General features: G+C 35.3%; 1 protein-coding gene across 1 annotated transcript in view; it reads left to right on the top strand.

The window, feature by feature from the left end:
• The window catches only part of LOC120246583, a 207,714-nt gene that overhangs the window by 151,767 nt on the left and 33,111 nt on the right, over positions 1-22,836 (top strand). The window contains exon 3 of the mRNA XM_039254219.1: positions 14,264-14,336. Coding sequence (XP_039110150.1) covers positions 14,264-14,336 — 73 coding nt within the window. The remainder of the gene's footprint in view (positions 1-14,263; positions 14,337-22,836) is intronic.

Here is a 22,836-nt window from a genome sequence, read left to right as displayed (position 1 = left end):
AAACTCATAAACCATGAGATCATGACCTGAGCTGAGATCATGACCTGAGCTGAAGTTGATTGCTGAACTGACTGAGCCACTCAGGAGTCACCATCCCCCTTTCACTCTTTATGATAGAGTAGTTACCTAACTCTGATAGCAATGATTAGCAAACACCAATAACCTAATCACACTGACCATCCTAACTACTAATGTCCTTCAGTATTTTTTCTCTAGTTCAAATCAACATTTAAAATCTGCTTTTGTTTCAGTGAGATTGAGTTTAATCTTTTTCTCCTATTGCAATAGTATTGAATAAAGTCTACTTTGCTGTTTCTAATAAATATCCATTGAGATTTTTTTCTTTAACAACTCAAAGGGAAGATCAGGGAGAATCTTTACAAAGCCTTCCCTAAGATACTGGCTGGAAATGGAAAAGCTACCACCACTAAAATTTCATCCACACTGAGCTGAATTTTCAGGGAGAAGTTCATTAATATCAATAGTTCTTGGACACTGGTGGAAGTTACTGCAGCTTAGAGAGGTGGAGAGGTCAGTATCAAAGGTCACCCATGCACGTCTCCCTATCTCTCCTGAAGAACAAAAGCCTTGATCTTCAGGTGAAAAGTGATCAAACTACCACCTGAAATTATTGCAGTTGGAAAAAAGGGAAAATATTCTATCTTTATGGTGGTGCAAGAATACATGCTTATATCCACATTACCTCAGGATGAGGACTAATGAAAGCCATCCCTGAATCACAGGTTATGAACATCAGAGAACATCCCTCTGCCCCAACTCTGTAAGGTGAAAGAAGACAAGAAAGAAGTGGGGAGAGAGAGGGAGGAAGGAAGGGAGGGAAGAAGGGAGGGAATAAGGAAGAAGGAAGGGAGGGAGGGAGGGAGGGAGGGAGGAAGGAAGGAAGGAAGGAAGGAAGGAAGGAAGGAAGGAAGGAAGGGAGAAAAAAGAAGGATGGAATATAAACACTGAGTTAGTTGATAATTTGTGTTTCTCATAGGAATCTGGATTAGCAATTACTACTTTACATGTTTACTAGGGTTGAACAAACGAGTGAACTGTGGATAATAGCAGTCATATTTCCTATTATCAAAAGAAGAGGTTATAAATAAGTAAGAAGGGAGGACTATAATGAACTCTATGGATTGGATTCAAGTGGGGGATATCATTAGTAATTATTGTTTATTTTATATTATACACATAAATAAATATCAGAATCAATATAGAAATGCATCCTCCTGAAAGTAGTTTATTTTATTTTGTATTTTTATAAAATAATTTTATGCTATTTTTGTTTTTGGAAAATAAAATAAATATTGGAGGAGGGAAGGTTGAAAAAGAATGTATAAAGCTACTTTAAGAAACAAATTGTGGGGCACCAGGATGTCTTGGGTAAGCATCTGACTCTTGATTTTGGCCCAGGTCATGATCTCACAGTTCATGAAATGCAGCGGGCATCCGGCTCTGTGCTGACAATGCAGAGCTTGCTTGGGATTCTCTCTCTCTCCTTCTCTCTCTCTGCCCATCCCTGTGTGCTCCCTTCCTCAAAATAAATAAACATCAAAAAAAAAAAAGAAACACACAAATCTTCTTCTAGAAAAATTCATTTTAATGTTTTGGAATGAAATAAAAGCCATCAAGAAGAGTTTGTCCACTTCAAAATTCTTTACAACTTGTAAGAAAGAAAGCAAAATACAGAGCATAAGACTTTTTTTTTTTTTTTTAAAGATAACTAGCATAAGTTGTACACTTAACTGTTAGTGATGCATTTAAGCTCTTTCGGAGGGCTAAATAAACTTACTAATGTTAATGAGGTAAGTTTCAAAGGTTAGAAATGCATTTCAATATATAGTTACTTTGAAAACTGCTTTCCTAATCAGTGACTATAGAGTAGTGACAGAAGATAAATAGTAATCATCACTGCTATGCTTGTAGCCCCTGAAAATTAAACCTATGATGGTATCGTTTGTATAAAACTTCTATTTCTGAAAATTTTCTGCAATCAAACCTCCCTCTTAGGTAAATTGTTTTAAAATCATGGGGAAGGAAAAATCCAACATCTCTAACCATTCTGAAACATGATCTGATATCTTCGTGTATGCCACTTGTTTGTCCCTGAGAACAATAGTTGATTTTGAGATGTTTATCTTGAAATTTTTCAGTTATTTCTTAATTTGTTAGAAAAAAACCCATATTTCAAATATATTTTTGGCTTAAGGTGAAATTTACTGAACCTCATAATTATTTTTAAAGTTTAAAACTGGAATTATATTAAATCACATTAATATATTTAAAGGTCTCTGTGATATTCTTCTAGCTCATGAACAGAATGATTTCATCTTAACTATGCACTGTTAATTTCATTGCGGTGATTCATAAACCCTGTCACTATGCATTTATAAACCTGCTATTTCAGGGTTGCACATTTATTGCTCGCCTTTTTTTTTTTTTTCAAAGGGCCGTTTCATAGGAGCAGTTTAACAAATGTTAAATTTCAAAGACAGATAATAGATAATTACAGGCATTTAAATGATGGATGTTAATTTGATTCTAATAAAACGTCAGGTAAATTAAGGTCATGTCTATAGAAGACAGTCATTTTAAACTAAATTTTATTGTTATATAATAAATATGTCTCCCCTCTTACATCCTACCCGTACAGTTATCTACTCAAAATTTACTATAGTTTTTAAATAAGTGTTAGATATGACTAAATAGTTCTCATTACTCATCAACACAGATTGGAAACAAGCCATTGAATAAACTGTTCTAAAGTAATAGAAGGATACTGAATAACTTCACCACAACACACATAGATAAATAAATTCTACTATTTTCTCCACTTTAACAATAAGAAAAGTTTGGCAGAAAGAAATTCAGCAACCTGGAGGGCCTGGGTGGCTCAGTCGCTTGAGCGTCTGGCTCAGGATTTAGACTCAGGTCATGATCTCATGGTCATAAGATCAAGCCGTTTGTCAGGCTCTGCACTGAGTGTGGAGCCTCCTTGAGATTCTCTCTCTCTTTCCCGTTGTCCTTCTCCCCTGGTAAATTACACTATAAAAAAAGATTTGTATTAATTATATATTAATATAATACAACTGACATGCAAATAAAAGACGGTTTGTGGCTGCGTCTCTATAGAAGTTGCATTTAAAAGTGCTCATCTAAGGTCTCCAGGTAAGGGATAATTTGCAACATTTTTTACATTATCAATGAAACTATTTTAGACTTGAAGAAAAAAAAGACATTTCTAAAGAAAATAATTCAAGCAATCATGGTACTAGACGAGAACACTTGTGTCCAGAGAAATTTTAAGAAAAAGGAGTGAACAATTCAAGGAAGAAATAAGTAACAGTAAAACCAAATTTCACTTAGTAATAATCTATGAATGTACTCCTAAGGAAAAACATAGTATTTTTTTCTCAAATTATTCAAATAACAAATATTAAAAACATCCTGGAGCTCTTTGCTCACTTTTATTACATGGTATTTAAATATATACACTTTGCAACTTAATAGGTCTTTGGATAACTTTCCTTAATATTAAAACCCAATGGAATAATTTTATCTTCACCTCTTAAATATTACAAAAGCAAGAATGCTCACAGTTGGATACTGTGGGTTAATGCATGTGTTATGATTGCATATTTACACTCCCATAGTTTGTCATGGGAAACTTGATTTTTTAAATCATTGTAAGAAATTAAATCCATAAAAAACATAATTCTATGAATATGTTTTATGCTGTGTACTACACTCTCTGGAACACACTGATCAGTAAAACTAATTACTGCCTTTTCCTGGTTAAAAAGTTATTTGCAGGTCTGAAAATTTATACTATTCATTGCAAATATAGTTTTGATATGCACATTACAAAGACTCTTATAAAACATTTAGGTAGAATTTTGTTAGAACATCATCAATATACCAAACCCAAAATATAATTTATAGTCAATATAGTTCATTCATTCATTCATTGTGTTTAAATTTGGAATAAAGTATCATAATCAAATATAGTTTGTTCAGTGCCAGGAGCCGCACCGGCCTCTCTGGATGGCAGTCACAGCAAGGAAACTGGTATCTCCTTCTGCTACTACTGGCTCATGTTGTCAATGAGGCTGCTGGCATTGACCAGGTCTCACAATATTCCAGATCAGACCGATATTCCCCACACATATTGATCATAAGGAAAGGCGTGTCCTTGCCTTCCCAAAGATGATTGTCAAAAGGCTCTTCCTAAGGGTCTTGCAGATCCAAGACTTACATAATAAAGGGGGCTTGAGTCTGGCCCTGAGGCAAAGAGCCTAATTTAGAGTTAAGGGCAAAGATCTACCCCACCCATTTGTTTCTGCCGGGAGCATTTTCTGGCCTTATATTTGCTGACTACTCCCTGTGAAGGAACCTTTTGAGGAACTTCTTCTTTTTGTGATTATGAGAGCATAGGTATCTCCTGAAAGACCTGTTTTTGACCCCTGCTCACAGAGAAGTAACTTCACCCTCTTATGCTAAAAACATTTTCTGGTATGCTAAAGAAGCCTTCCTTCCCCATAAGATAAGCATCTAAATCCCCTACCTCAATTGCTATTGATAAAGGTTATGCATGAATCTTCTACAAATCTATGTTCTGGGAAATTCTTATATATCAAAGAAGTTTGTTGTCAGAAATCATTGTCTAAGGCAAATGCCACTTCTGTGCCATCTCCAAAACACTTAAAATAAAGTGGAGCCCCAGTCAGAGCAGAGATGCCTGCCTGGTGATCGGGGAAAGAATCTCCGGGGCTCTCTCACTCTCTCTCTCGCCGACACCCTCCATCCTTCACGGACTCCCGGACCTGCCGGATCCGGTCTCCAACAGTTCAGTTTATCTCATCCCTTTAGACAATCTAATAAGCCCATATTTTATTCATAATTGTGAAATGGAATACCATAGGCATATTCTCAGTGTCAGGAAATGGTATCCATGGATATAACCATGCTCTAGGTTTAGGATGAAGCTTCATACAGAGACCAAAATTGGTTTGCCTAATGCACTTGTCTCTCTGAATTTTTATTTCTATTTATTTTATACATGAACGCAACACACACTTCAAGTATTTGTAAAGAAGTTTTTATTGATACAAGTGGTTTTTGTTGTCATTTAGTTTTAATGTTTTTTTTGTATATGTGAATATAATGTTCAAATTAATTGCTTTGTTTAAGTGTATCAAGATCCTAATATTCACAAGAGATCTCTTCTTCATTAAAATACTAGTACTGGGGTACATGGGTGACTCAGTCAGTTAAGTGTCCAACTCTTGATTTTGGCTGAGGCCATGGTCTCATGGATTCTTGAGATCAAGCCCCATGTTGGGCTCTGTGCTGACAGTGCCGAGCCTGCTTGGGATTCTCTCTCTCCCTTTTTCTCTTTCTCTCCACTGCATGCACAGGCTCTCTCTCTCTTTCAGAATAAACAGTAAAAATATTTTTTTTTCAAAATATTAGCCAAAAATTAGAAAGCATTATTTTCAAAAACTTATTTTTAAAATGCCTCTATATGTTACTGTCAATATTTCTAAAAATAAAAATAAAAAATAAAATAAAAATATATTTTGACAGTGAGAAAGGCTGACATATTGAAAGCCATCATGGGAGACCCTGAATATTTGATTAAAAGCAGTGATTTTTATTCAGTTTTTATTTTATTTAAATATTTCATAAAATTATTGTCATCTGACATATGGTTTCAAAAATGTAGGATATATACACATTGTACATTAATTAAACATCTCCTTTTGATTTATTTAATAAACCTTAGTGATTTTACCAAAACAGAATGTTAGTCATTTTTTTTTTTAACAGAGTCATAGGAACAAAACACTAACAGTGAACATCTAAGCACAGAGAATACTGTCACATTGACTAGTCAAGTCCTTAAACTGTTTGTTTAGGGAAATATCCTTAGGGGCTTTTTCTGTAATAGCAAGTATAAACAACTCTCAAAAACTGAAGACCTGAGTGTTTGCTATTTTCATTATGAAATCTCTTAGATATTTGACTAACTTGTGTCACATTAATTAAAAAGGCCCCCTAATGATGGGGGCCTTTTATACATGCTGCTGTATTTTTTCAGTCCCCAAAGATCAAAGTACTACATTTTGAAAATAGTGACATGATTTTTTAAAATTTTAGTCTCAGTATAAATTAATATGGAGGCAGTATCAAGAGGGTAAAGAAGTTTCTTGCTGTGGTTGTTTTTTATCAACTATTTTTCAACAAATGGATAGGGTTTTTAGGAGGAGAATATATGGACAATGTACTGAGTCAGAGTTTTATATCAAACATTAGAAACCAATTCAATTTATTTAGGAAAGATAAAGGGAGTTTTAAAGTAGGCTGACTGATAGTTTCTAGAATCTAAGGGATGAATGGAAAACTGAATTTAGGTAGGAAACAAAGATGGGCATAGTTAGCATCTAGCCATTGGAATGTTGTGCTTAGGATGTAGCCACTAGTAAAGTCAGGGCAAACACTCTGCCTTTGTCTCTGGGAATGTCGCTGGGGAACGTGATCGGCAGGTCTGTACCCATGGGCCATGCCCGCTCTCATTTCTGGGAATGGTCTTTAATCAATTCTGAACCTTTGTGTGAATTTCTCAAAATGTAAAGTCTCATGACAGAGGACTTGATGGTCTGTGTATAGACCACATTTTTATATTTTGAAAGAGGAGAGAGGGTGTGTATAACTCCTTTTAGGCCTCCGTAGAACAAAAGTAGTTACTACCTGGCTACCACAATCTCCTAGTGGTTATGCTTTTTAAAATTGCTTTTATTGCCATGTGGTTTTTTTCTTTATATATTTTTGAGAGAAAACAAGTGGGGGAGAAGCAGAGAGAGAGGGAGACAGAGAATAGGAGGTAGGCTCCAGAAGGTCAGCACAGAGCCTGACACAGGGTTTGAACTCACAAACCGTGAGATCATCACCCAAGCTAAAATTAAGAGTCAAACGCTTAACAGAGTGAGCCACCCAGGTGCCCCTACCATGTTTTTTATTATCAGCCACTTTATAATTGATTATGAAATAACAGACTAAGCATATCCAAAAAATAAGTAAGAATGTAGTATTTTGCAAAATGTGAATCACAGTATTAAAAAGACTGGAAGGAACTTATGCTCTAACTTTTATACTGGTTCTCTTATATTTAAAAATATATACAAACCTTTCTGGCAATGAAGCCTTGTTACATAAATAATATAGTAGATGGATACATTCATAAATATTCAGTTTAAAATTATCTAGGAATGAGAACCCTGGAATTCATTAGTTGCCTGGAGTTGTACCCGAAGACACTTTGTGTCATATAGTTTCAAAAGTACAACCCATCTTAATTTCACCAATATGTAAACTGTAGGAAAGATAATGGATCACTCAAGGTAAAGGAATTAGAATTATAACTCTTAGTATAATTAACATATTCTATCTACTTCATGTATTTGGACTATATCTTACATTTTTGGCTATATTTCTAGGTATGAAAGTCTTTATTCTTCAGGGAAACATCTGCTATTAAATTTTTGACAATTTCACCTTATAAAAATCTATGCTGAATTGAATATATAGACATCAAATAAAAATATTTATATACATAGCTCACTAGATTTTTTCCAGAATAAGGATTTTTTCTGCTTTATAATCAACAAATAAAATCACAAGACATTTAAAATATCAAATGTAATGATTTGTACCTATACATTGTAGAAGGATTTTCCTCATTGAGTTAATGGAGTCATCAATCACCTCTTTTGTGAGTGTGAAAACACTTTAAGGTCTTCTCAGCAAATTTCAATAATACAATACAGTGTCAGCAAAGGTAGTCACATTGTTATAGATTAAATCCTCAAATATCATTCATCTTATAATTGAAAGTTTACATCCTTTGACCAAATGTCTACATTCCCTCTACCCTAGAGCCACCAGCAACTATAATTCTATTCTCTGTTTCTATGAATTTGACTTTTTATTTCCAGATGCCACATGGAAGTGGTACCATGCTATATTTTTCTTTATCTGGCTTATTTCATGAAGCCTTCCAGTTCATCTGTGTTGTTACAAACCATACGATTTCTTTCAAAGGCTGAGTATTATTTCACTGCGAATATACCACAACTTCTTTACCTACATATCCATCGATAAACACTTAGGTTGTTCCTATACTTTGAAAATTGTAAATAATACTGCGATGAACATGGCAGTACAGAGAGCTTTTCTGTGACTTCCAGAGAATAATATAAATAACATTGATAGGTTAATGTTAAGCTTTTTAGGTAAAGAGAAAAATAAGAATGAAGAGGAAGTAGAACTATAAATCTGCAAGGATAAATAATTGAATCTAACAACCAAGTGTGTACTGCTTTAGAAGTGGAGAGAAGCCAGGACAAATAGTAATAACATGCTATTTGTGCAAAGTTTAATCTATGTAATCATTATAGATTCCATATTACCTATTGAATAATTTTTTCTTGAATTTTTAAATGACATTTTTCTAATTATATGTGAGGGTGTTTGGTGGGGGGGGGTGTCAATTTTATCTTTGAATTGTCATCAAGCCGGACTGGACAACACTGATCCTATAGGAAAACCACAATGGCTCTTTTAACTTTATCCACCTTTTCAAATAATTCATGCTTTTTTCATGAATTCATGAAGCATAAGTACAGCATAAATATACAGATGATTTAGCCAGCTGTATGTACACTTATGCATTTCTCTCTTCCAACTTTATATGAACTATCTACCCCATGTCTCAAAATCCTGTAAACAATTGATTTGTTGAAAAATGATTATTCCCCGTCATATAATCGAAATGATCACATTACCTAAATGATAAGTTTTACTCATGAACTTTGTGTACAGTTAAAGACTCAGATATGTAAAAGTGGATTTAGACAGTTTAAAATACATTTTTAAAACAACTATTCATCATTAAAAATAATAATTTTTATAAAAGGCTTTCAAGTTTATATGACCTTTAATATATATAAATCACTAAGAAGAAAATGTGCATGAAAATATTAATGAATTATACCATCCAAAACCACACATAAAACATGCTTATCACTCCAAACATTTTTATATTTTGTTTTTTAAAATATTATACATGTTTCAGTTTCTCAAACTTCTTTTATTTCTTTAGACCCTTAGTAAAGCTAATTTGAGTAGAATAGCAGGGATTTTTATACATATTTTAAGAGTAAGAAATTTTTACATCAAGGGCAAATGCCAGAGAATTGAAAGAGTTTGAAACTTACACCTCTGTTTTTCACTAAATCTCAGAAAATAAAAATCAGTCTTTCCAATTAGTGGCTCTATGTCATTGAACAAATCAAATTTTCAGAATGAAATTTATAGGGTTTTTTTTCAATTCTAAAAGTAATTGTCTGCTGGGAGCCACACTGGCCTCGCTGGATGACAGTCACAGCAAGGAAATGGCATCGTTTGCCCAGCTCCTGCCATGAGGAATGAAAACTGGTATATCCTTCTGCTACTACTGGCTCGTGTTGGAAATGAGCCTGCTGGTATTGACCAGGCCTCACAATATTCCAGATCAGACCGATATTCCCCACACAGATTCCTCATAAGGAAAAGCATATTTCTGCCTCTGCAAATGAGATTTTAGCTGAAAACACTCTTGGGCAGAAATCATTCAAAAAGAGAAAGTCTAGGGGTACCTGGCTGGATCAGTCAGTAGAGCATTGACTCTTTATCTTGGGGTCAGGAGTTTGAGCCCCATGTTGGGCCCAGAGATTGTGTAAATAAATAAATAATGTTTTTAAAAAAGAGTTAGAAAATCTATCAATCTCTGCTGTCTGCACCTACTTCCAATCACCTTCATGGCACAACTTACATGTACAATCTTCAAAGGAGGCTCATATCCAACATGAGCCAGTAGTAGCAGAAGGAGATTCCAGTTTTGGTTTCTCATGGCAGGAGCTGTGCAAACACTGCCATTTCCTCGCTGTGACTGTCATCCAGTGAAGCCTGTGTGGCTCCCAGCACAGGTCATGTTCTCATAGTGTGTGAGATAGAGCCCCACATTGGGTTTTATGTTGACAGTACAGAGCCTGCTTGAGATTCTCTCTCTCCCTCTCTCTCGGCCTCTTCTCCACTTCTCTCTCTCTCTCAAAATAAATAATTAACCATTAAAAATGTATTATAAAAATAATTAGAACAGATCATTTCCAGCTCATTTTATGCTTGTCTTATTTCACTTATAAATTATGATGGAAAACAAATCTTAAGTAAAATATAATTGAAACATAAAGTACTTTTTTAAATGGCCAAAATGAACTCTGCTTTATATTTAAAGAACACAAAGTGGCTGATCATCAAAATATCTGTAAATAGAAATTAAAACATTAATAAGTTAATGGAGGAAACTATTTGGTTTCTTTCAGTACATACAGTAAAGGTGATGAATCTAAAGCATTTAAAAAATCACTTGCCAGAGGAGCATAGAGGTGAATTCCCTGAATTACATAACAATAATATACCAAAAAAGTCTTTAAAGTATAAAGAAAAAATATTATACACATATATATAATAAGGTGTTTCAGTTACCTATTCTATAGTATCATAAATCAACTATTTATTAATTTTTGTAAGTCCATGTATCCCTTGAGTATGTACTGTGATCTGGGTCAACTTGGTTGATCTCAGTTGCACTCCTTACATTTCAGTAGTTAGCTACATTTGTGGCTAGAGACTGCCTCTGCCAGGAAAACCTGTGACACACAACTGGCAGCTGGCTGTCTGTCTGATGGGCTAACAGGAGAGAACACACAGTGTGTTTTTCAGGATCCAGCTGGTTAGCCTTCTTCACACGGCAGCAGCAGGTTTCCAAGAGAGTAAGCAAAAGCATGCCAAGTTTTGTGAAGTGTATATTTGGAAGTGGTACAACACTTCTACTGCATGCTACAGGCACAAGTAAATCATAAGACCAATGCAAAAATTTGGAGGGAGGATATAAACTCCCATCTCATGATGGGAGAAGTGGTGAAGATGGAGATACAGAGTGGGCTCAGTCTAATAAAGAGAGAAGATATAAAATTGTCAATGTTAATATAAACATCTACAAAGCTAAACAAACTGTTAATATGCAATATAGAGAATCATTTTATGAAAGGAACAGGTGTAAATGATGATAATGTGGGGTACCTTCAACAAATGCATCTGAAGTCCACAGTAAGTACATACATACATACCTACCACCTACATATCTACAAGTACATGTAAGTTTTTTAGTTGAACTTGTATTTTGAAATAAGAAAAGTTACCAAGTTAATACAGAGAGTCTTTTGAATATCTATCACCATGCCTCTCACATTGTTAACACCTTACCTTACCATAGTATATTTGTCAAAACTAAGAAACTGACTTTGGTATATGTAGGAGTGCTGATGAAAGTGACTCCATCTTTGGTCTTTCATCTTGTTCATGTCTGCACAAAGACCTCCTATGGACTCTTGTGTTGCAGGCCCCTTGGGGGTTAATGTATGACCTGACCAAAATGTGGAAAGGCTTATTCTGACCTTCCCTCTGGAGCACAGAAGGCATCAGTTTAGATAAGTACCCTTTGACCTCATCACAATGATCCCTTCACTTTATAAATTCTGTGGATTAAGGTCCAGACTTTGAGGAGAATAGCTGAGTAGTGCCCAGATTGTCATTCTCTCAATTACCCCATCAGTAAATTACCCTGAATAAAACTCTATGTAAATAGTTTAGAGTAGCTTGCTTCATTTATCAGTCTCTAAGTGCCTTCTTGGTCTGGAGGATATTTTACCATCCTTCCTCCATATTCTAACAGTGTATTACTTTGAACGTTTAGGCTCCAGATTTTATTTGGATTTCACCTGTTTTTCTGTTAGTGTCTTCTTTCTGTTTCAGGATCCCATCCAAAATATCACATTGCATTTGATTGCCATGTGAACCTAGCCTCCTCTGGCCAATGATGTTTCCCCCTTCTTTTCTTGTTTCTCATCATCTTTACAATATTGATGTATGTGGTCCAGGTATACATGTCATTATAATCTAGGTCTATATTTTTCATGTTTTTAGACTGGAATTTTAGACTTTTAGAAAAAGTAAAACAGAGTTCTAGTTACATTTGTATGGAGACCACATGATATATACATGACATATTAGTGATTTTAACCATCATTACTTGTAGAAATGTTTGTCAAGTTTCTCTACTATAGATACTATTTTTAGATAATAAATTAACCCATATTAGAGGTAAAATAGGATGTGCAACTTTCTAATATGTTATTGCCTAAAACTCTATTAATATAGCCAAAATGTAAAATAAGATGGTATACAAATATATTTAAATATTATGACACAACAGAGATTTAAAAGATTTAGAAATTTTACCAAATAACTACATACTGTATCTTTAGATTTATTACAGGTCATTGTCTTAAATGTCCGGGTGTTGGCAACTGAAGTAATTTAATACTTAAAAATTACTAGAGCACCTGGGTGACTCAGCTGGTTAAGTGTTCAACTTTGGCTCACGTCGTGGTCCCAAGGTTCATGGTTTTGAGCTCTGCATGGGGCTTTGTGCTGACAGCTCAGAGCCTGGAGCTCCTTCCAATTCTGTTTCTCCCTCTCTCTGCCTCTCCCCCACTCATTCTCTGTCTCTGTCTCTCAAAAAAATAAAACATTAAAAATGTTTTAAATATTTAAAATTTACTCTTTTTAAATATACAATCGCCTAAACCACTGAGTACTTTGTTAAATTAATGTACATTTTTCTAATAATTTTTAGAATAAATATAAATATATTTAAATTTAAATTAATATAGGTATATTTATATTTTTCTATTTTTAACTTTTTATTTCTATTTTTAGTTTTAATTGGGTAGACAATTTTATGCATCTATTTTGTAAAAGGGGCATATTTGTGCTAATGAGCAGATTTTTAAATTTTTTTTTGTATCATCATCCTGCTAATTCACTGGCAATCTTAACTGAACACTGAATAAATAAGTCAGCTAAAAGGGTATCTACAGGGGATGATGTTTAGGGTTCACATTGAATAAGTCTTACTACATAGAGTGGTTAAAAAATGTAAGCGTAATGAACCTAGTAAATTAGTGATGAAAAAAAGTAAAAGAAACTAATGGATTCAAAAAATATTATAGATCATGACATGTTATTTCCAGACTATTAAACATGACTGTGGTGAGCAATTGCAGGTGCTTAAAATCCCCATGACTTCATAAAGCATTAATTAAATACTGAATGTCAGAAGAAAATCACTAACACTGTTTCTCAGAGAAAGGTGCGTGACCATCTTTATCTGTATTCCCCTTGGGAGACTGCAAAAATTGTAAATTTGTGTCCATTACCTGAGGTTTAATGAATTACAATACTAAGCAGAAGTGTCTGGAATTCTGACCAAATAAGTGATATCTCAGATGATCCTATGCACATTATGATTCACACTGCATTTGGGAAGAGAGACTGGCAAGAAAATTCTTCACGTCTATTCTGATAATTAATTTTGTGTATCAAATTTGGCTGGGCCTTGGTGTCCACATATGTGGTCAAACATTAGTCTAGATGTTTCTTTGGGGATATTTTTGGGTGAGATTAATATTGAAATTATGAATTTTAAATAAAGCAGATTGCCCACCATAATTTCAGTGTGCCTCATCCAATCAATTGAACATCTGAATAGAATAAAATGTTGACCTCCCCCAAACAAGAAAGATAAATCTGCCAGCAGATGGCCTCCAGCCTTCAACTGTAACATCAGCTCTTCCCTGGTTCTCCAGCCTGCTGGCCCATTCTGCTGATTTTGGATGTGGCCAGCCTCCATAATCACATGGGACAATTCCTTAAAATAAATCCAATTTTCTCTATATACTTCTTAATGTTCTATTTCTCTGGAGAACCTTGACTAATGCATCCAAGATGCACTGATTGGCCATCCGAGTTTATATTTACCTCACTTTAGCTTAGATTCTATACATAAGGACCCAGAAGATACTGAACAAAGGCCAATCCTCAGCCCTAGGCAGAACTACAAAGCTGAGGTGTCCCTTCTAAGTACCAACAGGCTACAGGAAAATATTCCTGCCCCAATCCCTGATCTTGGTTCTTTCTACCCTTGCTTTATCCCTCATATAAGAGAAAAGCTCTTTGCCTGATCTTCGAGATGCTTGCAGATTTTTTGTTTCAAGCATTCTTCTTGTTAAAATAAATCTCTTCTTCTTAATTCCAGATTTGGTTTGGTTTGGCGGTTTTCTAGTCCTGTGACTGCAATTGCAATGGGACCTCACGGACCTCTGCCATCTGTAAGTCATTTGAACTTTTCTCCTGTTCAGTAAATCAGGGATCCTTTGATGAGTTAAGCTCTCAAACCAGTGTCAAGGACATCGTATCTGTTGAAACGTGGTAAGGAATTACTTTGATTCTTTAGGGCAAAGAGACTTTTCCTTGATCTTTTTGTGCCTCTTCTGCTTTTCTTCAGCTCTCCAGGCTAAGAATTGTGTGAGAGAATGCTCTGGGCTCCTTGGCTTCCTGGTGATGGCATTGGATAAGGGAATTAATTGAATGGGATTACCTCATGTCTCCTTAAGGTCTTACCTTGGACTTAAGTATCTGTCCAAGATACTTAAGAGAAGAGGAGCACCTGCTCTCCTCTTCTCCCATTGACTGTATGGTCTACAGTTACAGTACTAGTTCTATTAATATCTGTAAAAATAACCATTTCTCTAAGAATAATTTAGAAGTAAAATGGCTTCTCTGGCATTGTTAGGATCTCCCTTTAATCAATAGTTTGCTTGTTTCTCATGTATATGGAGGCTGAAAAGTGACTTTCTCAATGTAAACTTAATCAGGCAATGCAGTAATTTCAACATATTTATCTGAGCTTGTTGAAAGTTTCAGGGCTAATTTGTCTTCTCAACTATTGCTCCCCTGCCTTCTACAACTTCAGATGCACTCCCAGCTTCCTTGTTCCCCCTTTTTTTTTAATCCCTCAAATCCTTCAAATCCATTTCCAGACATTCTAGCTACCTTGTCCTTCCTACATTTTCATATGGACTCGTATACCCCTAGATACTGCAAGGAAACAGTAAATTTAGCTAAAGTTTTTCCAACAAATGAATCCAACAAACTTTAAAGTCTCAATGATCTCTCTGAAGGATCTGCTTCCGTAGGCCCTCCAAGACCCTTGAACACACTGGGTGGAAGTAATAATCCCAGTTGATGAGCACTCTATGACCTTTCTGCTAGACTCTTAAACAACTTGCACCACTGTTAACACTTTACATTATCCCACCGTAATCCCTCAGAGTAGACAAACAATCTCTGATGGGATCAGACAACTTACACTTTGATTTCACTCTTTCTAAACTAGTTTCTGTATCTCTTCAACCTCACAAAACCCAACATAGGTTTTTAAGGCCTGTTAATCTATGAGGAAGAGATTTACTTAATAATTGGAGTGCTGATATTTGATGTTCACCCTAAAGAAATAATCCTAGAAATCCTGGACTCCCTCATCCGTGCTGTTGTTCCCCAAAACATTTCTGATAGATAACCCAGTTTTCTGGCCCTTTTCACAGCTCTCCAAGCCCTAGACAGTCCCCACATTCAGAATACACAAATTCATTGTTCTGAGTCCATTTGGGTTTCATAAAATGTATTGAGAAACAGAGCACTTGAAAAGGAAATGGTCCCCATCATCCCCCTCCAGACATTTACACTTTGAGAGCTGAAGCATTTGAAGGCCTCAGACCTATTTTTCAAGGATTCTTGGAAAAAGACCTTCTGTGTATAATTCCAGCTCTTACAATACTCCTCTTCTCACAGTTTAAAAAAAAAACTTAGTATCTCTCCTTATCATATGTAGATTTGTTGATTTTTATTTCCAGCTTTATTGAGATGTAATTTACATATTAACGCCATGTAAACTTAAAGTATACAACATGATGATTTGATATATATATATATTATGAAGGTTAATACACCTATCACCTCACATATTTTACAATATTTTTATGTGTGGAGAATTTTTAAGATTTACTCTTAGCAACTTTCTTTTTATCTGCATCTAAATAAATTATATTTATTTGACAAAGAAAAGGGTGCAGGTACATAAGAATATGGAATTCAGGACAGTTAAAAAATACTGATATTCTTGTGCTATGCTCACACATTTAATGCTTAATATATTATTATTTTATTTTATTTTTATTTATTTTATTTTTAAAATGTATTTATTGTCAAGTTGGCTTCCATACAACACCCAGTGCTCATCCCAACAAGTGCCCTTGTCAATGTCCATCAACCACTTTCCCCTCTCGCCCACCCCCCACCAACCCTCAGTTTGTTCTCTGTATTTAAGAGTCTCTTATGGTTTGCCTCCCACCCTCTCTGTTTGTAGCTATTTTTATTTACCCTTCCCTTCACTCATGGTCTTCTGTTAAATTGCTCAAGATCCACATATGAGTGACAACATATGATATTTGTCTTTCTCTGACTTATTTCACTTAGTGTAACACCCTCCAGTTCCATCCAACGTTCTTAGCAACTTTCAAGTAAACAATACAGTATTGTTGACTTTAGTTACCGTGCTGTACATTAGATACCCCAGAACTTATTCAGCATTATGTAAGTGAAATAAGTCAGACAGAAAATGACAAATATTGTATGATCTCATGTATAAGTAGAATAAAACAAATCTTCAAAAGCAGAGTAGATTGGCAGTTTCTAGGGGCTCTAGGGGGAGATGTTAAAGGAAATGGGTGAAGATACCATGAAGGTAAAATGAAAACAAATTATATGAGCTCTTTGCCTATTTTTCTAATCGGAGACACTTCCAGACACCATCCAGAGGAGAAAATCTCAGTGAATTGAGGAGATAGAGATTGGGAATACTGAGGCCGCTCAAATTGTAGGATAGAGAGATAAAGTACCAGAAAGGAGAGGTTAAATAAAGAAGAGTCCCAGAGGCCTGCCCAGAGGACTTTTTAAACTCTAAGCTGTTCATTTTTAGTGTAAGGCTCCAGAGGCCAGCCAAAGAATGACTACCAGGGATCTTTAGGTGGAATAAAAACTGAATTTCTGAGATACAGGAGTTTTGAATAATCACAGAAAATAGACTCCATTAAACTCCTGTGGTATTAAGTACTGACCTCCAGAGAGATTACACTTTAGGGATGGTGCTAAAGGAAAGCTACAATAAAAGGTATGCTAAGATTCATCTGTATAGCCATAATAGCAGTATTCTAAAAATTCAGCCATATCCAAAGTAACTGATATATTTGCAAGAAACAAATAAACAACAAATCAACACTATTTAAAGAAGGTAATAAAATCTAATCATGAGTTTGGCCTTATAAAATGAGCTGGAAAAAGGATCAGTGGTTTCCAGGGTTGGGTGCAGGGAGATGAATAGGTAGAGCACAGGGGATGTTTAGGGCAGGGAAAACACTCTCTCCATAATAATAATGGTGGATACATGCAATTACACATCTGTCCACACCCATAGAATGTGCACCAGCAAGAGTGAACCTTAATGTAAACTATGGACTTTGGGTAATTATGGTATTTCAGTGTAAATTCATCAATTGGAACAAATGTACCATTTTGATGGGGGATGTTGATAACGGAGGAAGCTATGCATGTGTGGGGTCAAGGTATAAAGGAAATCATGGTATCATCCCCTAGTCTTTCTGTGAGCTTAAAACTGTCCTTAAGAAGCAATCTTAAAACAATAACAGAATGTAAAATACCTCCTAATATGATATCAAACAGTAAATTGTAGGAGGTGTTTGGAGTAACAGAAAGAAAAGAATGCTAAGATTTATTTTCTGGTGAGTAATTAGTTCCACATATTAGTGAAGAATACATTCATATGTCTATGTTAGACATTTAATATTAACCATTAGAAGAGAGTTGTAATGTATGGCTTCCAAACAAGCAATAATAATAACAATGTACAATTTTAGACAATTGAATCATAAGAGCTTGTTAAGAAACCTTAGCATTGCCTTGCAATTTGTTTCAAAACTTTAATACATTAAGAACAACACAGTATCAAGATGTTCCTCACATGTACATGAAAAATCAAATAGGACTTTAAAAATTTATATTTCTCATGTTTATAAGTAATTTAAGAGGAATGACAACAGCAACAACAAGTACTAGAAATTTCCCAATTCAGTTTGTATACCAGCATTAACCAGGGAATGTGAATGCAAAAACAAAAATACGGACCACTATCACTTGTCAACGTTTTAGGCCGAATCATATGAAATTGCCAATTTCATAGATCGAATAAATGAATGCCAGCCATTTCAAATGTTTCACCTTCTTTAGGTCCAGATTTAATTAAATATAATGAGAAACACAACTATATTAGCATAAACGATTTTAACATGATATTTTTAAGTTTATAGAAACAAATCAATATGTGCCAACTTTAGAAAATATATAAGCACACCTTGTTAATATATTAAAAGATACAAAAAAGCATAGAACAATCTCAATAGATGCTAATAACAATAGCAAACAATCATACAATCGCCAAAACAAATCATGGCTTAGGTAAGTAGCGACTTTATTTTGAAAGGCTCTTCTAACAGAGAGAACACTATGACTTTAGGATTGCTAGTGTCTCAAAATTAAAAAGAGAAAAGATTTCTCTTTTATAGGCAGAGGAAAGCAAAACCGGCAGGAACTTTGTAGAGAGAAGGGCAAGCAGTCTGGGTGAGCAGGTGGCAAAGTCAGATGCTTCAGCAGGAAATGTTTCTTTCCTCTTTCCGTGGCCAGTAGATTCTTGGGATGAGCTATTAAGGGGCATGGGTGAAACTTAGGGTGTGCCAGTTTAGGGCTGAAGAGGAAGACAGAAGCCTGACTAAAGTTAGTCAAGCCAAGTGAGTGGTTAAGGAATGGGGAATTGTGAGCATTTGTAAGGACTATGTACCAGGCATTGTCCTATATGCTTTAAAAAAAAAAAAAAAGACTATAGTCATTTATTTATTTTTTAAAGTTTATTCATTTTTGACAGAGAGAGAAAAAGAGAGAGAGAGAACAAGGCAGAGAGAGAGAGAAAGGGAGAAAGAGAATCCCAAGCAGGATCCTCTCTGTCAGAGCAGAGCCCAACACGGAACTTGAATTCACAAACCTGTGATATCATGACCTAGCTGAAATCAAGAGTCGGTGGTATAACCAACTGAGCCAGGCACTCTATTTATTTATTTTGAGAGAGAGAGAGAGAGAGCAAGAGCGAGCGAGTAGGGGAGGGACAGAGAGGAGACAGAGGGTCTCAACGAGGCTCTAAGCTGTCAGCGCAGAGCCTGACACAGGACCCAAATTCACAAACTGTGAGGTCATGACCTGAGCTCAAACCAAGAATTGGACATTTCACCAACTGAGACACCTAGGTGCCCCTGCCCTGTATTCTTAATAAATACTTAACCAATAAAGTTCAAATTCTGCAGGGGAAAAAATTATGGTGACTCCTATATTGATTCATAAAGCTTCACAAAATAATGACTCCAAACCAGGTCATGGGGCCACACTTTACATCTGAAGAGAATCAGGAAGTGTGATTCTATGGAAGAGTCTGTGGATGTGACACAGGGACAGATTTCTGAGCATCACAATCAGTAACCTTGTGTACATGTTCAGTATACGTCTTAGGTGATCTATAAAGTGGACCATTAGGGAAATGAAGGGCTTCACCCCATTAGTGAATGATCCTAAGAAATTGGAATATAAAGGGGTACCTGGGCGGCTCAGTAGATTAAGCGGCTGACTTTGCCTCAGGTCATAATCTCGCCATTCTTGGATTCGAGCCCTGCAGGAGGCTCTGTGCTTAAAGCTCAGAGCCTGGAGCCTGCTTCTGATTCTGTGTCTCTCTCTCTCTCTCTGCCTCTCCCCTGCTTGTGATCGGTCTCTGTCTCTCAAAAAAAAAAAAAAAAAAAGAATAAAGAATAAAAATATTTAAAAATTAGAAAATAATACTAAAAAATTTGGAATCTTAAAAAAAATGTTAAAAAAACAAAGTTGTATTATAATCATGATCATGATTACTCTACTTTGCACAGCAAATAGAATAATTGTCCTTAGTTTATGCCACAGAGGAGACAGGGAATTTTTACGGCAATGATCACACAATGTAGAATATTTGGGTGTGTAAGAGGTTGTTCTTTTATATTTCACACATTATTTTGATGTTGCACTGGTTTTCTTAGACTTGTCGCATCTATTCATGAAATATTCATAGCTAACACTGAGTCTATAATTAGGTACATGTACATTCTATGATATATATATAATCTTTGTTACAGATGTATCTAGCTAAGATCATTATATTATTGATACTAAAGAAATAACATACCTTTTTTGACTTAATTCTAGCAATGAATTTATAAGCATTAATATAATGATAATATTTTCTTATAGACCAATATGGATTATATGAATACAGATTTTTAGAAGTGGATGTGCTGCATTGAAAGAAAAAAATGATGCATATACCAGTATGCATATATTCTACATGAAGTATTAGGTACAGACAGGCAAGAAAGCTTTGAAATGTGTGTGTATAGAACTTAATGAAAAAGAAAAAAAATGAAGTATTATAGTATTATACTTTTGTTATCTGTGTTTAAGTTGCGGTAATCTTAAAGTGGTGTAGAGCTAATTGAGACAAACTTTATATAGGTATTACTCATATTAAAATAATTTATAATATTACAAAATAATTCTCCTGAACAATTAAAGAGTGGTTATTGAGAAAATACATATAGAGGTTTCCTCAATTTTGATTACTCCTGTCACACCATCTACTGGTGGCTTTTGAGAATGCTATTCCTCTCCAGAAAAATCAGTTCACTTTTTCTAAAATATATTAAACTGTTTTTATTGATAAAACACACTTCAAAATTCGCTCTTTATTTACTTAATCATTAACTCCCCAAAAATATCTCTAAAATTTTGTGGTTGTCTCTGTTCTTTAAATATTACTAGCTTTTGCAATTGTAGTGTGCATTGGGAAGATAATGGTCCAATCAATCTCTCTGCATTCAGGAATCGTGCAGGTAAACTTAATGATGCTAACTAGTACTTACAATGAATTGGTTTGAAAAAATTTTTAATGAAAACTCTGCTGTGAACACACACACATATATACACACATATAGGGTGTGATATCATATGTTCTCACAGATATTATTGTTTATTTTAACTTGTTTTTCATTCTCTCTCTGTGTTTCTCTCTAAATATTTGAATCAAGATCAGGTAGCTATGTGGGAGAATGAAAATCGTAATTTGTGGGTTTTAAAATTTTTTTTATGTTTATTTATTTTTAAGAGACAGAGAGGACAGAGCATGAGTCAGGGAGGGTCAGAGAGAGAGGGAGACAGAATCTGAAGCAGGCTCCAGGCTCTGAGCTGACTACACAGAGCCTGATGCTGGGCTAAACCCACAAACGGTGAGATCATGACCTGAGCTGAAGTCGGAGGCTAAACCGACTGAGCCACCCAGGTGCCCCCCAAAATTGTTATTTGTTAATGAGTGTGTTTGTCTGCTCCACCTGCCATAACAAAATATCATAGCCTGGGTGACTAAAACAACACAATGGATTTTCTCAAAGTTCTGGAGACTGGAAGTCCCAGGTCAAGGTACCAGCAGGCTTGGTTTCTAGAGACCCCTCTTTCTGGTTTGCAGACCACCTTCTCACTGTGTCCACACACAGCCTTTCCTCTTTGCATGTACACCCCTGTTGTCTCTTCCTCTTCTTATAAAGTAAGCACTTCCTTGGGAATAGAGCCCTCCATTATGTCATCATATAACCTTAATTTCCTCCTTAAAGGCCCTGTCTCCAAATACAGTCACTTTGGGATATAGGGCATCATGATAAGAATTTGGGGGGTATACACTTCAGTACATAACAGTGGGGGTGTGAATTGACACAACTTAAAAAAAAAGTCTTGTAATTTGTGCCATTTACTTGAAAACTTTTATCTCTATATCCATTTACGTTGAGAAGTCTGATATACTAAGGAGTGTGAAACACTGAGTATGTTTTGTTCACAAATATGTTCATCTGTGAAAAATTGACATGACTGGAGCCATTGTAAAATAGAACCAGAGCTCACTGCAGAAAAACTCCCTTACCCATCTCAGAACTGGGCCAAAACGTTTGGATTGGGCAATATGGCAATTGTCTTGAGTAATTGCTTGAGAAGTTAATGGGAGAATCAATCTCAAGATTGATGGTTGTGGACTTTCTGAAGATAGAATCAGTAGTCAATCAGTGTATAATCCAGAGTAGCTTAGCCTGTTAACAACCGTAGAAAAATAAGAGTAACCTGGCATAAATAACACCCATAGAAAAATAAGAGTACCCTGGTACTATTACCAGCAAGAGGTCCAATATGCCTAGAACTTAGCCAGAAGCCCAAGCACAGAGCAGGTCTGTACTCTGGGTCACAGGGGACCCATCTGTGATAACTATTGATGCTGGGTATACTGAAAGGCTCTGGTATAAAGAGAATATGGGAATAGTTACTTGGCAGCAGACCTGATATGTTGCATTAATGTATCCTTCACTTGTGGAAAAACAAGATATCGAGTAGAGGGGCTGACAATAGATGAGAAATATATTGTCATTTGTCTATTACTCAAAATATTTTTGATTGTGTATTCATTGATTATATTTTAAAGCCTTTAAAATAATGTTTTGGAAAGTTTATCATGATAAAAAATATTGTAGAATCAACATTTACAGAACTCTGACTGTAATGGCCCTTGCCATTATATTGAGCATTTGCCCA

Source organism: Hyaena hyaena, unplaced genomic scaffold, assembly GCF_003009895.1.
Source record: "Hyaena hyaena isolate Hyena2069 unplaced genomic scaffold, ASM300989v1 scaffold_473, whole genome shotgun sequence".
NCBI lineage: Eukaryota > Metazoa > Chordata > Mammalia > Carnivora > Hyaenidae > Hyaena > Hyaena hyaena.
The sequence above is the reverse complement of the archived record's forward strand: the minus strand, read 5'-3'. Positions and strand labels throughout refer to the sequence as shown.